This window comes from Globicephala melas, chromosome 20 (genome assembly GCF_963455315.2).
Source record: "Globicephala melas chromosome 20, mGloMel1.2, whole genome shotgun sequence".
In the NCBI taxonomy this organism is placed as follows: Eukaryota; Metazoa; Chordata; class Mammalia; order Artiodactyla; family Delphinidae; genus Globicephala; species Globicephala melas.
The window spans coordinates 2,159,771-2,173,979 of NC_083333.1; the positions used below are offsets into that span (position 1 = coordinate 2,159,771).

Genomic DNA, 14,209 nt, shown 5'->3' on the forward strand with positions numbered 1-14,209 from the left:
TGTTTGCAAAGAATAAGAGAAGGAGACCCAGGAAAGGCTGATAGATCCCATAGGTGCACTTCCCGCCAATTATGAGCACCAACATATAGGATGAGCCAGGCTCCGCCATCCCATCCCTTTCTGCTGTCCCTCCCCCGCTCACTGCCGAGGGCTGTTTCTCCTGCCAAAGGACAAAAGGGGAGAAGCTTCTTTTCTAGTTTCCCATCTCCTGCAGCTCCAAGGGGCTTACAGGAAATCCCCGTGTTTTTTTTTGTTTGTTTTTGTTTGTTTTTGTGGTACGCAGGCCTCTCACTGCTGTGGCCTCTCCCGTTGCAGAGCACAGGCTCTGGACGCGCAGGGTGAGCGTCCATGGCTCATGGGCCCAGCCGCTCCGCGGCATGTGGGATCTTCCCGGACCGGGGCACGAACCCGTGTCCCCTGCATCGGCAGGCGGACCCTCAACCACTGCGCCACCAGGGAAGCCCCGTGGCCCCGTATTTTTATTTCAACTGCTGTATCATCGTGTTTTCCTTCTCCTGATCTCCTCGCCTCAGCTCATGGCCCAGTGGAGAAGTTAGTCAATAAAGAGAATAGGTGCTTAACTCACTTCATAATCCCGTTCTATAGTTTTGCAGATTGAAGCAAAACGTTGGTGGGCCTAGCTGAGCTGAATGCGTTTCTGATCGCTACTCCAACAGATTGCCACAACCTTAGAGGCATCAAACAACATGAATTTATTATCTTACAGCTCTGGAAGCCAGAAGTCAAAAATGTATTTTAAGGTGTCAGCAGGGCTGCATTCCTTCTAGAGGCTCTAGGGGAAATCCATTCCCTTGCCTTTTCTAGCTTCTGGAAGCTGCCTGCATCCCTGGGCTTACGGATCCTTCCTCCATCTTCAAAGCCAGCAGCATAGATTTTTCCACATCTCTCTGACTCTGATCCTCCCGCTTCCCTCTTGTAAGGACCCTTGTGATCACATTGGGCCACCTGGATGACCAAGGACAATCTCCCCACCTCAAAATCCTTAGTTACATCTGCAGCATCCCTTTCACCAATGTAAGGTAACACAGCCACAGTTTCCAGGGACGACGATGTGCACATCTCTGGGGGGCCATGATTCTGCCTACCGTGGGGCCTTTCCAGCATCCTTTTGAGCTTTTCAGTCCCAGGACTCCATGAGCATCTGTTATCATTGACCCATGGCTCTGTCCATCTTTGTTCTTTCAGAGGAAACGACGTTTGAAGCAGGCGTGAAGGTTCAGATCCACAGTCAGTCTGAGCCGCCTTTCATCCAAGAGCTAGGCTTTGGGGTGGCACCAGGGTTCCAGACTTTCGTGGCCACACAGGAGCAGAGGGTAAGTCCCCAGGGCTCTCTGGATCAGCGGTCCTTGGTCTCTCCCGGCCACCTGCCACGTGAGGAGGAGAAATGGGATTCCCACTCCTGGAAGGCTCTGAATCCACCCAGGAGGCAGGAGCGGGGCTGGGCTCAGTAAAGAGACTCACCCTGAAATTGGAGAAATGTATCAGGCTGACCTCTGTAATCCAATTCTCCTGTACCGCCTGTCGGTTTCTGCAATTGGGCATGAGGGAAGCCCAGCTTATTTGCTTTTTCACTCAACTGGTTGGGGGTTTTTTTCCCAAAACATTCTGGGAAAAAAATCTTTGTGCGGGTCGGATGGGAGTCCAGTGGTTGCTGAGGGAAATTGCTCATCAGGGTTTGGTGTGTTTCATCACTGTGGTGATACAAAGCCAGGTGGCCTGCAAAAAGGAACAGGGATAGAGCATCACTCTCTTGTAACAGAGTTTAAGTGGAGGGAAGCCTCTTCATGGGTTCCTGTCTGCTCTCTGATTTAGCACCAGAGGAGGGACCCTCCCAGCCAGCCGGGACTTCTACATCAACTCTGTGCGTCCGTGGAGTGAGGATTGGCACAGATGTGACACGGCTTCCACACCTCAGAAGGGAGACCTTTGTAAATTCTCAGTGGGGAGGAAGCCTCCAAACAGGACTGCAGAGAGACATGGGGATGCTTTTTTTCTCTGATCTCCTGGTTTGCCTAGAATAAAAGCTGGAGAGCCTACGACTCTGAGGGAGTCCTAAACCAGGTCGCCCAAGACAACGTGCCCTGGGAGGCCTGGAGCAAAGAATGAGGTGAATGAGTAACAGAGAGCCCAGCTCTAGGGTGTGAGGAGAGGAGACCCCGGAGAACGGGAGCAGCAGTCAGCAAAGAGATGCACACGTAACTTAGCAGCTCCGCTTGTTTTTACAATTTGGCCCAAATCATCTCTCATCCAGTACTGATCAGTGATTCCTTAGCCATTTTATAAAGCGATCTTCTGTATCGGAAACTGGTTTTAACTCCCTAAGCGAGCTGGGAAAACGTTGGTGGCGCAGGCCTCACGAACTATTCCCTGTACTTAATGCCTGGGCCGTTGCTAAATATCAAGATCAGCCTCCACTGCAACATGTAGCAGGTGGGATGGTGGCTCTGAGATTGGGGTAGAGAAGGCTGGGAGGTTGGCCCGGCAACTAAGCGGCTCAGAGATAGAGGCAGGCAGTGTAGGCAGAAGTGGAGTATTCACGAGTGTGCAAGGTGGGAGCCTGGTGAAACGACCAGAAAACTTCATCCTAGAGGACAAAGAAGGCGGGCATGAAGCAGACAGCACAGAGCCAAGTTCAAGGCTGAGGATTTGAATCAGGAAGCGTGAGTGCAGACTAGCAGGTCAAGGTGTGCAGAGAGCCCGGAGCCCAAGCTATTAGCCTGGGTGTAGCAGCAAGCCTTCCTTCGAGTACTGTCAGATAAACAAAGCAGCAAGGACAGATTTAATCAGTAATATACTATTGCAGTAGGGAAGAGGGTTCAGCCTGAACTGAACTCAACTTCGATTTGTGCAGAAGGCACTTGGCGTTTTAAAGGGAAAATGAGGGGGAGGGTTGGGGGGATAGAGGGTGCCTGAGCAGAGTCAGGGAGATGAAGCATTACAAAAAGCTGGAAGTCAGGGGGTGGGGGTCAGTGCCTGTGGAACCCATCCAAGTTTGCTAATAGGACCCCATCACAGTTAGGCTTCTCTCCTCCTGCAGAGACAGGGAGACAGGGGCCCTACCTTTTGGTCTCAGCAGGAACAAACAAACAGTAAGTTCTTTCGGCAGTCTTGAGTTCTTAGGCGGGGACTTTAAGGGGGCTAGGGTCATCCCAGGGATTTGCCTTTGAGCTGTGAGAAACTGCGTTAGTGGAAAAACGTGTTGAAGACACGGTCATTTTCGTAAAGAGCTTTAGCTGAATGTTTCAAAAATACTAACTATTCTTGAGCTCACTGGAGAATCCAGAATAAATACTACCTGGAGTTCTGCCCTCTGTTTGCCTCCTGCTCCTGGGCTTGTGTGGCCTAAGTAGTAGTATGCTACCCTGAACAGCATGCTTCATCCAAGTGCAGTAATACGGGCCGCACCTTTTCTGGAATTCTGTTGGCCTTTTTTATTTCCTTTATACAAATGTGATTTTTCAGAATTCGATTGTTAACACTATTCTAGTTCTGTTCTTCATCTAAACTATCCATTTCAATGAAAATGAAGGGCTAATGACAAGAAAGAAAGAAGGAAGGAAGGAAGGAAGGAAGAAAAGGAAAGAAAGAAGGAAGGAAACTATGTTAGTGTTTTTCCAAGTCTTTGTAGGCCAAGGTTGAGGCCTCATGGAGAACAGGGCACAGAGGAGCCTGGCTAGTCCTGCCTTTTGTGTGTGATGTGAGTCAATCTACCTCCCTTCGAAGAACCAGACATGGGTTATACTAATAAGTGTGTCCATGAATTCTTTGACTATCTAATGGTGAATTTGGGGCTAGTTTTCCGATGCGAATCTGATTTTGTGTTTTGTTGAAAGTAACCACCACTCTGATCCTGCATGACTTACCTGTACGGACACCTCTCTGGTGTCCACACTGCTATTACCATGCAGAGGAAGTGAACAGCCTTCCTTGAAACCCACAGGGTAACTCCATCTCACCACTAGCGAAGGTTGGAAAGAAGGAAGCTCTCTGTAGGCTCCTGTGTCGTTGGCCTGAGAGATGTGCTCTGTCCTCCCCACTCCACACTGACCCCTCTTACCGACACCAAAGAAATTTCTGGGCCTGGTGGGAATCTGGAGCTGATAACTTCTCAGAACCCTTAAGTCTCTTTCTCTTCCCAACATGAAACAGAGGGACTCCCCGTGGCGGTCAGGGACAGAACATATTCCCAGCTTCAGAGGACAAATTCATTGTTGGCTTTGAAGTATATTTTCAGAAAATCAGCCTCATTCGTATTAGCATTGCTATGGTTATTATAAGTAATAATAAGATATTTGGTTAAACATTTTACAGTCTTCAAAGCATTTCCACACCATCTCATTTCATCCCTTCATTCATATTAATAGAGAAATACAAAGACACATCCTGGAGCTAAATCTAATAATACATTGTGTTTACACGTATATAAAAGAGCATATTCATAGGAAATAAGACTGGAAGGAAATAAGGCAAAGTACCCACAGTGGGGGAATTCTGAATGATGTTTTCTTGTCTGGTTTCGCCACGTGTCTTATAAGGCGGCTTTGTTTTATTTACTTGTTGAACAAATATTTGTTGAACACCTACTATGGGTGAAGCGATAGGGATACGGTGGTGAGCGAACCAGACCCAGTGTCTGTCCTCAGGGAACCTACGTATTAGTGGTTTCTTTCACATAGGAAAAATAACCGTTAAATAATCTTAAGACAAGTATGCTTTGTGGATTGGCCCCCATTGGTATATTCTCAACTCTGCCATTAGTACTAACCTATCCAGCTGACCCTGGTTCTCAAACATTGATTCTAAGATGCAAATTTTTTTTCACATTTCTGAAATTGGGGCTTGTTGCGCGTCCGTTACAACTGGCGATGTTTTTTCTTTCTCAATGGCACATAAAGTCACCATGGTCTTACAACCTATAGCGGCTACGCTGTTCCCATTCCAAGATTCTGCTGCTTCAGCTCAAAGCTCAAGGGAATCTTGAAAGAAGGCCAGAGATGACAAGACTATTTGGGGGGCCAGAAGGCCCTTTCCTAGAAACTTGGTGTGAATCATGCTGGGGAAATTGACTCCTGAGTGAAAGCCCTGAGCGGAACTGGTAACTTACAGGACTCCTGCCATGAATTCCTTTGTAAACGGGAAAGTCCTTTTGCCTGGTAAAGTCATCCCACCCGTGCAAAATTACACACGCACTTCTCTCAATATTTTGCACTTTACTTTGTCATCCAAAAGAACACACCATTGGGCTGTAACCCAGACCAAAGAATGCTTTTTTCCATCTGTATTTGCCCTAAACCCAAATAAGCCAAGGTATGCCCCTGCCTTCCTTGGACAATCTGAGAAGTGCCCCCCTGGCTCAGCTGCTGCAGGAGACCCTGCACCATCCCAGTACCCCCACCACCAGAGACAGGCAGTGGGATAACACGCTGAGAGCAGAAACAGAACACGGAGGGAGAGAACAGTTCCTCCTACCTGAGCGCACACTCCCCGCCAGGCGTTAAGCTGCAGAGACACTTGACCTGCATTATTTCATTTATTCCCCACAACAGCCCCAAAAGGGGGATATTGTTATGCCACGTTCCAGATGACAAAACTGCCAAGTCACTTGCTTCAGGTCGCCGAGCTAAGGGAACTGCAGGACTCGGCTATGAGCACAGATCTATCTGGAGAGAGAAAACCAGACAGGGAGCCCACAGGCCTGGATTCTAGTCCTGACTGCGCATGAGAACTTAGACAGGTTGCCTCCGTCCCTGGGCCTCAGTGTTCCCATCCATAGAATGGAAGGGCTGGGTTAGATGACCTCGAAGGGCCTCCAGCGTTAGCAGCCTGGGGGTCACTCAAGCACACGGGAACCACCTGGAAGTTTGGGCGACAGCAGTTTTACACCTGCTCTGCCACCTGCAGACTCCTTCCTTCATGCCAGCTGGCGTGGGGTGCTGTTAAGGTCCATGGTGGCAAGGACATGTGAGATAAACCCCCCTCCCCTGGTCTGAGAGGCAGAACCTGGGTTCCTACTAGTGAGAAGCAGGGGTTGGGGTATGCAGCCACCCTAAAACTTTAGAAGAGAGGCTCTGTCTGTGCTCCTTGGTCGTGTGTCCCTTCCCCAGGACACACACATGGCAGCCACATGGCTGCCCTACTTAAAACCCTTAAATTCGTGGGCTTCCTGTAATTCGCAAAAGCCCAACCTCTTTGAATGGCGTCCGAGGTCCTGTTCAGCCTGGCCCCTGCCCACCTCTCCAGCCTCATCAACTGCCCATGGTTGACCAACCTGTCCCCTGCATCCCAGTGTCAGAGACCCATCCACCAAATACACCATGCTCTCTGATGCCTGCCTCTGTGCACTTGCCCCCACTGTTCCTTCTGCCCAGCACCCCTTCCTGGTCTTACCTACCTGGCAAAGGCCTAGTCCTATTTCTAGCCACTGCTCAAAGAGCACAGCCTCTAAGAAGACCTTCCCCGTCCTGTCCTGCCACCCCCCAAGGAGCAGATAGTCGCTCCATATAACACCCTATACATTCATTTATTCCTTCAGCAAATATTCACTGAGCACCTGCTTTGCTGGGAAGACGAAGATGAGGGAGACCTGGTCCCGCCTTGGAGCGCTCACAGAATCAAGCAGGCTTCTCAGCAATTTTATCCCACTCCTAAGAGATGTAAAACTCTCCTTGCAGAATTGACCTCCCCTTGTGCATCGCTGCCCCTATGCCTTCCTCTTACGAACTGTCTTCCTTAGCCCCCATCAATCAGCCCTTGACTCAGTTAGGCTGGGAGCTCCCTGAGAACAAGGACGGTGTCTCTCGGATTCTCTATCCCCCGTGCCTTGCTTAGATATGAGCTCAGTAAACGTGCAGGATTGAAAGAATGAACTGTATACTAACTCAGGTCTGCACTCTGGGCCCAAAGACCACTCAGATGCTGCGCTCCAGCGCCCTCCCTGCCTCCCCCGCCCCCGCCTGCCAAAACTCCCTTTAAAATCTGCCCTGGGGGCCCTGCTCCTCCCTGAGGCTGTGGAGCCAGCCTGTGGTGGGTGATGGTATCTGTATCATTGCTGGCTGCACACTTAGAGATCCTAATCAAAGCAAAAGCTCACGAAAGAGGTCAGGGCTGGAGACAGAGATCTGGAAGCCATCTGTGTGCCTGAGAGTGGATGGAACAGATGGGAAGGTCCTCCCCGAACTCTGGACCGTGGGGAGAATTAAATGAGTGAGCGAATATATGTGAAAGAGAAAATCTAGGACATTCATGTAATAAGAGCACAACATCGTTTACGTTGATGTCGCCAGTCAGAGTCTTTGCCCCTCACTGAAGGCGATTGCTAATCCTGATGGGACTTCCTGTCATGATTTGATATAAGAAAATTTGCATCATCTCCCACTTCCTCCTCAAAGAGCCTGGCGGTGAGTCTTGATTTCTAAATCTTTATCCAATGTGTCCATCAAATCTTTATTCAACCGCCCTGCCCATACTTCTTGGCGGGACTGAGGATGACTCTGCAGACCCTGGGCAGTCGGTTGGCCACCAGCCTCATTGTTCAGAAAGTTTTCGGGGAAACATGGCCCTGCGTTTATATTCGAGGGTCTCAGAAATGCCTTGGGGAACCAGAGTTGCTAATCACTGCCCAGATATACCCCATTCTCACCAAGAAGCCCTTCTACTACCAGTGTGGAGCCATTGGGAATGAGAAGGGTTCCGATTCCGCAACCTGGACTGTGTGTTGGTTCCTCACTCGGGCTGTATGCAGAGTACCATGAGAATGCCCACGGTCACACCACACCCTGCATCAATCAGCTGCTTGCTAGACTCTTTGGGGCTGTAGATACACAAGGCAAACACAAATGTTTGCGTCTCGCCGGCCCCAGTTAGGTCACTGGCAGGCCGCGTGGGCACGGTCGGCTCCTACAGAAGCCTAAGCCTTTACCATCAGCGTAGGTTGGCCGCATCTCCAACATTTGGAGGGAATCCCACCATGGCTCACAACGAGAAACAGTACACCCGCCTCTACCCTCAAATGAAAAAGGCCCAGATGTTGGGTGGGATGCCCCCAAATGCTTTTGACAGCTCCTCCAAATACAACTTCCTAAGTGCCTTTCAAAAGAGAAGACTCATTTGTCCATCTGACAGCTAGATCCATGGTCCTTAATATGCTTCACGGGCCCCGTTAAAAATGGAGGCTTGCCCAGTTGTGTTTTTCAAGGCAGGGGAGAGAATTTGTTCCACATGCCTTCAGCAACTTCCAAAATGTCAAAGCTGGAGCCGCACAAACATGGTAGCATCCAGTTCTGCTCCAGAAAGCGCTGGGGAGGCACCAGGAGGCAGGATAGCCTGCTGTGTGGCCATACCTCCATGCTCAACAGGGAATAGTGTTCCCCACACATAGATGAAAATAAGAATCAATTAAGCATCTACTAGCTTAGCTGCTTCCTCACGTGTTGCCACTCCTCCTCGAAGGGAGAAAGATCTTCAGATCCCCAGATGGTTTTGCCAAGAGTCAGGTTTTCACCTTTTCTTCCTACACAAGGAGAGTTTGTTTTTGTCAAGGTGGAGGTGATGACAGGGCGTAGAGCAGGAAGGAGAAGGGTCCTTAAAAGAAGTGTTGCTTGGCTAGGATGAGCAAATGTGCTCAGCTCTGTTGGGGGAAATCTCAAAGTCAATAAAACATGCTTAAGATATGGGGATGTGTGTATATGTATAGCTGATTCACTTTGTTATAAAACAGAAACTAACGCAACCATTGTAAAGCAATTATACAATAAATTGTAAATATGTTAAAAAATATATAAATATGTTTTAAAAAATGCTTACGTCTTAGAAAGAGGTAAAGTCACTCTATTTCGCCTACTCTCTGCCTCGCAGCCTCTCCTCCTCCTTCCCTCCCTAAAAGAGTCTCCAAACAGTTGTCTAGACTTGCTTCTCTCTACTTCCTCACCTCCCTTTCCCTTCCCGGCCCACCTCTAGCATCCCACGGAAACTCTTTGTCATCAAGGTGGCCCATGAAATCTCTGTGGCCAAACCCAATCTTTGTCGGTCAGGACACTCCTCACTTCATCCCACCTGGCTTCCCAGCAGCATGTGGACTGTTGGCCACGCCCTCCCTGAGACCCTCTTCTCCCCACTCTGGTCTGGTTTTCTTCCCACCTCTCTTTCTGCTCCTCCTGAGTCATCTTCATAAGCACTTCCTTCTCTGTTCACCCCTGAGATGATGGGCGTCCCAGGATGCTGGCTTTGCTTGTCCCATTCTGCAATTTCCTTAATTGAGCTCACCCTTTACCATGACTTTCAAAGCACTACCCCCAGCCCCAGATCTCTTTCCTGACCCCCAACGCAGGACTCCAGGTACTGCCAAATGCCTCCCCTCGGAGTCCCGTGGGCTTCTCAAATCAAAAGTCTAAACTGAACGCATCCTCTTCCCCTGCCCCACACCTCCACCCCAAAACTGCTCCCCCAGCCACGGTCCCCCAACCCTGTAGATGGCCTGAGTACAAATACACACGCCCTAGATGGTGACCCTGTGCCTCATTTCCTCGTCTGTAAAATGGGAATAATGATGGTTTCTGTCCCAGAGGGTGACTAGAAGGCTAAGTGAGTTAACGCGTGTGCGCAGAACAGTTCTGGCATCCAGCAAGTGCTCGATAAACACTAGCTATCACTGTCGCCCACCCCAGACACTACTTTAATTCAGTCCTTCATGATCTCTCTCCTGGATAAGAACAGCAACTGCCTGGCTGGTCTCCCTGCCGCCCACCTTGTCCCTCTCCAATCCATTCTCTGCATCAGCACGAATCTGAGCATCTCCCTCCCTCATTTCTTCGAGGATAAAGTCCAGGACCCTCTTCACAGCCCTTTCTGTTCCGGCTGCTGCCTACGTTTCAGCAGCATCTTCCTCTCCTCCCCCGGCCTCCCACGCAAAGCACCAGCTCTCCTCAACCGTGTGCAGTTATTCCCAAGCATCACATGCTCTCTCCTCTCTCTCCCTGCCAGCAACACCCTTCCCACCCTCTCTTCACCTAATTTGTATGAGTCCTTCGAGATTCAGCTCTAACGTTCCCTCATCCATAAGGCCACCCTGGAGTATTCTGTGTGAATCTCTAGCATAAAATTTACACATGATAATCATCTGTTTACCTATCTCTCTCCCTACCAGATGGCGAGCTCTCTGAGGATATGACTCCGTCTTATTTCTGTTCTTTGTATTTCAGCATTTTGTATAGTGCCTTGCATAGAGAAGATACTTGATAATTATATTGAATGGAATGAATGACTCAATGAATGTATGAAAGAGAAAGACCCTACTTTATCATCTCACTCTCTTGCTTAAGACCCATTAATGTCTTTCCCAACCTAGAAAATAAAGTCCAAATTCCACATCCTGGCTCTGGCCATCACTTTTTCCAGTGACTAAACCCCTCTACTCTCCAGCAGCCCCACTGCTGATCCACACACTGCCCCCTCGCACAGGCTGCGAGCCTACTAGCCCCATTCCTTGATCATTTCCTGCTGACACATTCATTTATTGAGCATCTACTATGTGCTAGGCACAGTGTTGGGCATGAGGGATACAGTAATGGACAGGACTTACCTGGTTCTTCTCAGAGCTTACAGTCTAGCAGGAGATTAAGAGCTATATGTGTCTGTGTAATAAGCCCCCAGTATACTGTAAACTTCTTAAGGGAAAATATTAGGTCTTATAATTCTTAAATGGAAAGATGGTTGGACGGAATGTTGTAGAATGATCTCGGAGGGCTAACTTCAATAATTTGCAATCCATTTCAGCTATGCTTAGCCTTCAGGGATGATGTAACCAAATTCAACAGTCTTTAACACTAAGAACTGAAAAAAAAAAAAGTCTTTTTACTGAGTGCATGGAGAAAAAAAAGGATGAGCCAAAAATGGTACTAACTGACATGGCAGCTCCAGTCCGGGTCCACAGTCCAGAACTTTGTGGTACCCACTCTCACCAGCATCCCTCAGGGCAGAACTAGTTTCTCCTGGATCCTCTCTGCACTAGCTCTGACATCAGAAGCCAGTTGCTTATCTCTCAGTGGCTTATTTCCTCCTCAGACCCAGCAGAGGAAAGGAGACCTACTGTCTGTTGACTCACCTACTTTTTCTTTTTCTTTTTCTTTGTTTTAATAAATTTATTTATTTTATTTATTTATTATTTTTGGCTGTATTGGGTCTTCGTTGCTGCCTACGGGCTTTCTCTAGTTGCGGCAAGCCGGGGCTACTCTTCGTTGCGGTGCGCGAGCTTCTCATGGCAGTGGCTTCTCTCGCTGCGGAGCACAGGCTCTAGGCGCACGGGCTTCAGTAGTTGTGGCTTGCGGGCTTCAATAGTTGTGGTTCATGGGCTTCAATAGTTGTGGCTCGCGGGCTCTAGAGTGCAGGCTTAGTAGATGTGGTGCACGGGCTTAGTTGCTCTGCAGCATGTGGGATCTTCATGGACCAGGGCTCGAACCCGTGTTCCCTGCATTGGCAGGTGGATTCTTAACCACTGCGCCACCAGGGAAGCCCCCTCCTTTTTCTTACTCAGGAGACAAGTTAATAAATCCGAACATTCTTTGGTTGGGTCATGCTACCCAGTACCACGTTCTCTTTCGATTCACGAGCACCATCTGAACCCTGAACAGGGTGGCCTTGGTTTCCGATGCCTGTTGTTTTTATATATAGGGGAAAACAAAACAAAACAAAACCTGTAGAGGACACCTCCTTATGCGGGCTGAAAGCTTTTTCTGGCCACCTGGGAAGGCTAGATAGTCACAAACAACTCTTGTAGAAATATCCAGCAGAATGAATGTATGAATGAACGAATGTGAACAGTCCTGCTGACGGTCAGATTCCCTTGGCAAGGGCGGGGGAAAGGGGCCTGGAAAAGACATCGCTTTCCTTTTTCTCCCCTCCTCCTTCCTCCTGAAAACAACTGTTGCCCTCCGGGGATGGCAAAGTCCGAACGTTTGTTTATGTTGTTACAAATGGACTGAACAGCCCCTGTAATCATTCAGCTGTGGGCAAGTAAATCTTAGTGCTAATCTGTTAGCTCTAGCCCTAAAATATCTCCAGTTTCTCACCTACTGAGATCTATCTCCTTTGGGCATTTAAAACATTTTAACAACAGCCATCTGGCTATTAATACAAAGTTACCTGAATAACCCAAGTTATTTGCATGTCTTGCTCCATCAATGAGAGTGTGCTGTCTGAAGGCAAGGACTCTGAGCAACTAGCACAGACCCTAACGCTGTAAATCAATCAATCAATTAATTAATTGCAGAGTGAATCAATATTGGTTAATGAATTGATTCAAACCCGGTAGCATATCCTATCATGGAACAAAAAAATCATTCCTAAATGAGAGTCATCACTCCTGCTTTTTATTATTATTTTTTTTTTTTTGGCCATGCCATGCAGCATGTGAGATCTTAGTTCCCTGACCAGGGGTCGAACCCATCCCCCCTGCAATGGAAGCACGGAGTCTTAACCAGGGAATCGCCAGGGAAGTCCCATGTTTTATGTTTTAAGATAGCACACCCAGTCCTTTGACACAATTAGGTGACAAAGGACAGGAAGATAGCATTTGGCCAAGGTCTCTAGGAGAGCCAAGAAGACTGTGAAAGGAACAAGCAGAAGGGGAGCAGGGCCCCAGAAAAGATGACACCCATCTCTGGAGAGGGCAGACAAGACAGCTGTTGAGTGGAGTGTAAACTGGTAGGGCCTTTTAGGCTAGCGATGTGGGTGGGGACTTAACAGCATCCACTCAAATAAAAAAAGCACACCTCCTCTTCAAGGGAGAGCGGTTTTCCTTCTTGGAATCTGACATAAAGAAATACTTACACATGTACCCCAAGAAGCACGGATGAAGGTCTTTTCTGCAGCTCTCAATTTTTGTGAGAGTAAAAACTTAGAAACAATTTAGTTCATCGATGAAATGATGATTAAATTAAGGAGGGCAAATGCATATGTGTTTCCCCCAACCCCCTGCAACAGTTAAAATGGGTAAGAAAGACCTGGAGGTCCCTTGGGGAAATTTTCCAAGACATATTGATAAGTGGAAAAAAAAAGAACAACACATACAGTGTGGTCTCATTTGTATTAAAAATACCACCACACTAAACTAAACTATATATTTATAAATGCACGTGTATGCGCGCACGGTAGCACACAGAAGAATTCTGGAGAATTTAAAAAATACTGACAGGTGCTCAGAGGAAAAGAACAGAACTGAGTGTTTAAGATTTTCCACTTTTTCTGGATCCCTGGAATATTTATAACGAGAATGCACTTGTGCATTCATGTATTAATCGTGCAACTTTTAAAGACGTGTGTAATGCAGCTATTAACAAGTATGTTTTCTGGTTTGGACCCGGCATCTAACAGACTGGCTCACATACCGGGGATGGGGTGCTACTCCCTGCTACTCCCAGGGACAGCCTCCTCTCCAGGCTGGTCCTGCAATTCCTTCCCCAGCAGACAGCCTCCACCGGACCCTGCTTCTGCTCCCGGCACACGCAGAGGCCATAGGGAAAGGCCTGCAGCTCTGAAGTTTCCCTGCTAGGAAAGAAAATTTGTAAAGATTTTTGTCTGGTTTGGAAGTTTAAAACAAAAAGTGTCCCCACCCTTCCCCCAGGCCTGGGGCCAGAGTCCACAGTTCCCAAAGATTGAAGAGCACAGAGCCTGGCACCATGCTGGCCCTCCATCCACAGGGAATGCGTTTAATTAGTCCAATGGGTTGGGTGAGATTGAATTAGATTGGATTGGGTCGATTAGGTTGGATTAGACTGATAGCTATCCTTGTTAATTCCGTAGCTCCTAAAATCGTGCTCGCCTCTTCCCTGCCTCAGCAGTGCATCCGAGGGACGTCCCCACTCTCAGTTTTCATCCCTGCTATGAGCGTGACATCATCTCCCTGCCCCACCATAAAGGCAACAGGTACCATACTTCCAGGTCTTTCCCTTCACGCATCTGTCTCTGGGACTGAGACACTCCTGTGCATGTCCCCATACCTGCCCCGGTGCTCAGTACATGATAAGGCCTCAGTCAATGTGTATTGAATTGAACTGAACTCAGCCCCCCACACCTCCAAGAAGAGATCTGGAAGGAGCCAGCAGGAGGAACAGACCCAGCCAGGGCAGGCGGTGCTCTATCTGGGGTGGTCAGGGTGCTCTTGAGGTTAAACCCCAGACCCACTGCTGGCACAGCT

General features: G+C 48.5%; 1 protein-coding gene across 2 annotated transcripts in view; it reads left to right on the forward strand.

The window, feature by feature from the left end:
* The window catches only part of ASIC2 (acid sensing ion channel subunit 2), a 1,015,869-nt gene that overhangs the window by 952,566 nt on the left and 49,094 nt on the right, over positions 1-14,209 (forward strand). For both annotated transcript variants that reach the window (XM_030862152.2, XM_030862151.2), the window contains exon 3: positions 1,207-1,334. In XM_030862152.2, coding sequence (XP_030718012.1) covers positions 1,207-1,334 — 128 coding nt within the window. The remainder of the gene's footprint in view (positions 1-1,206; positions 1,335-14,209) is intronic.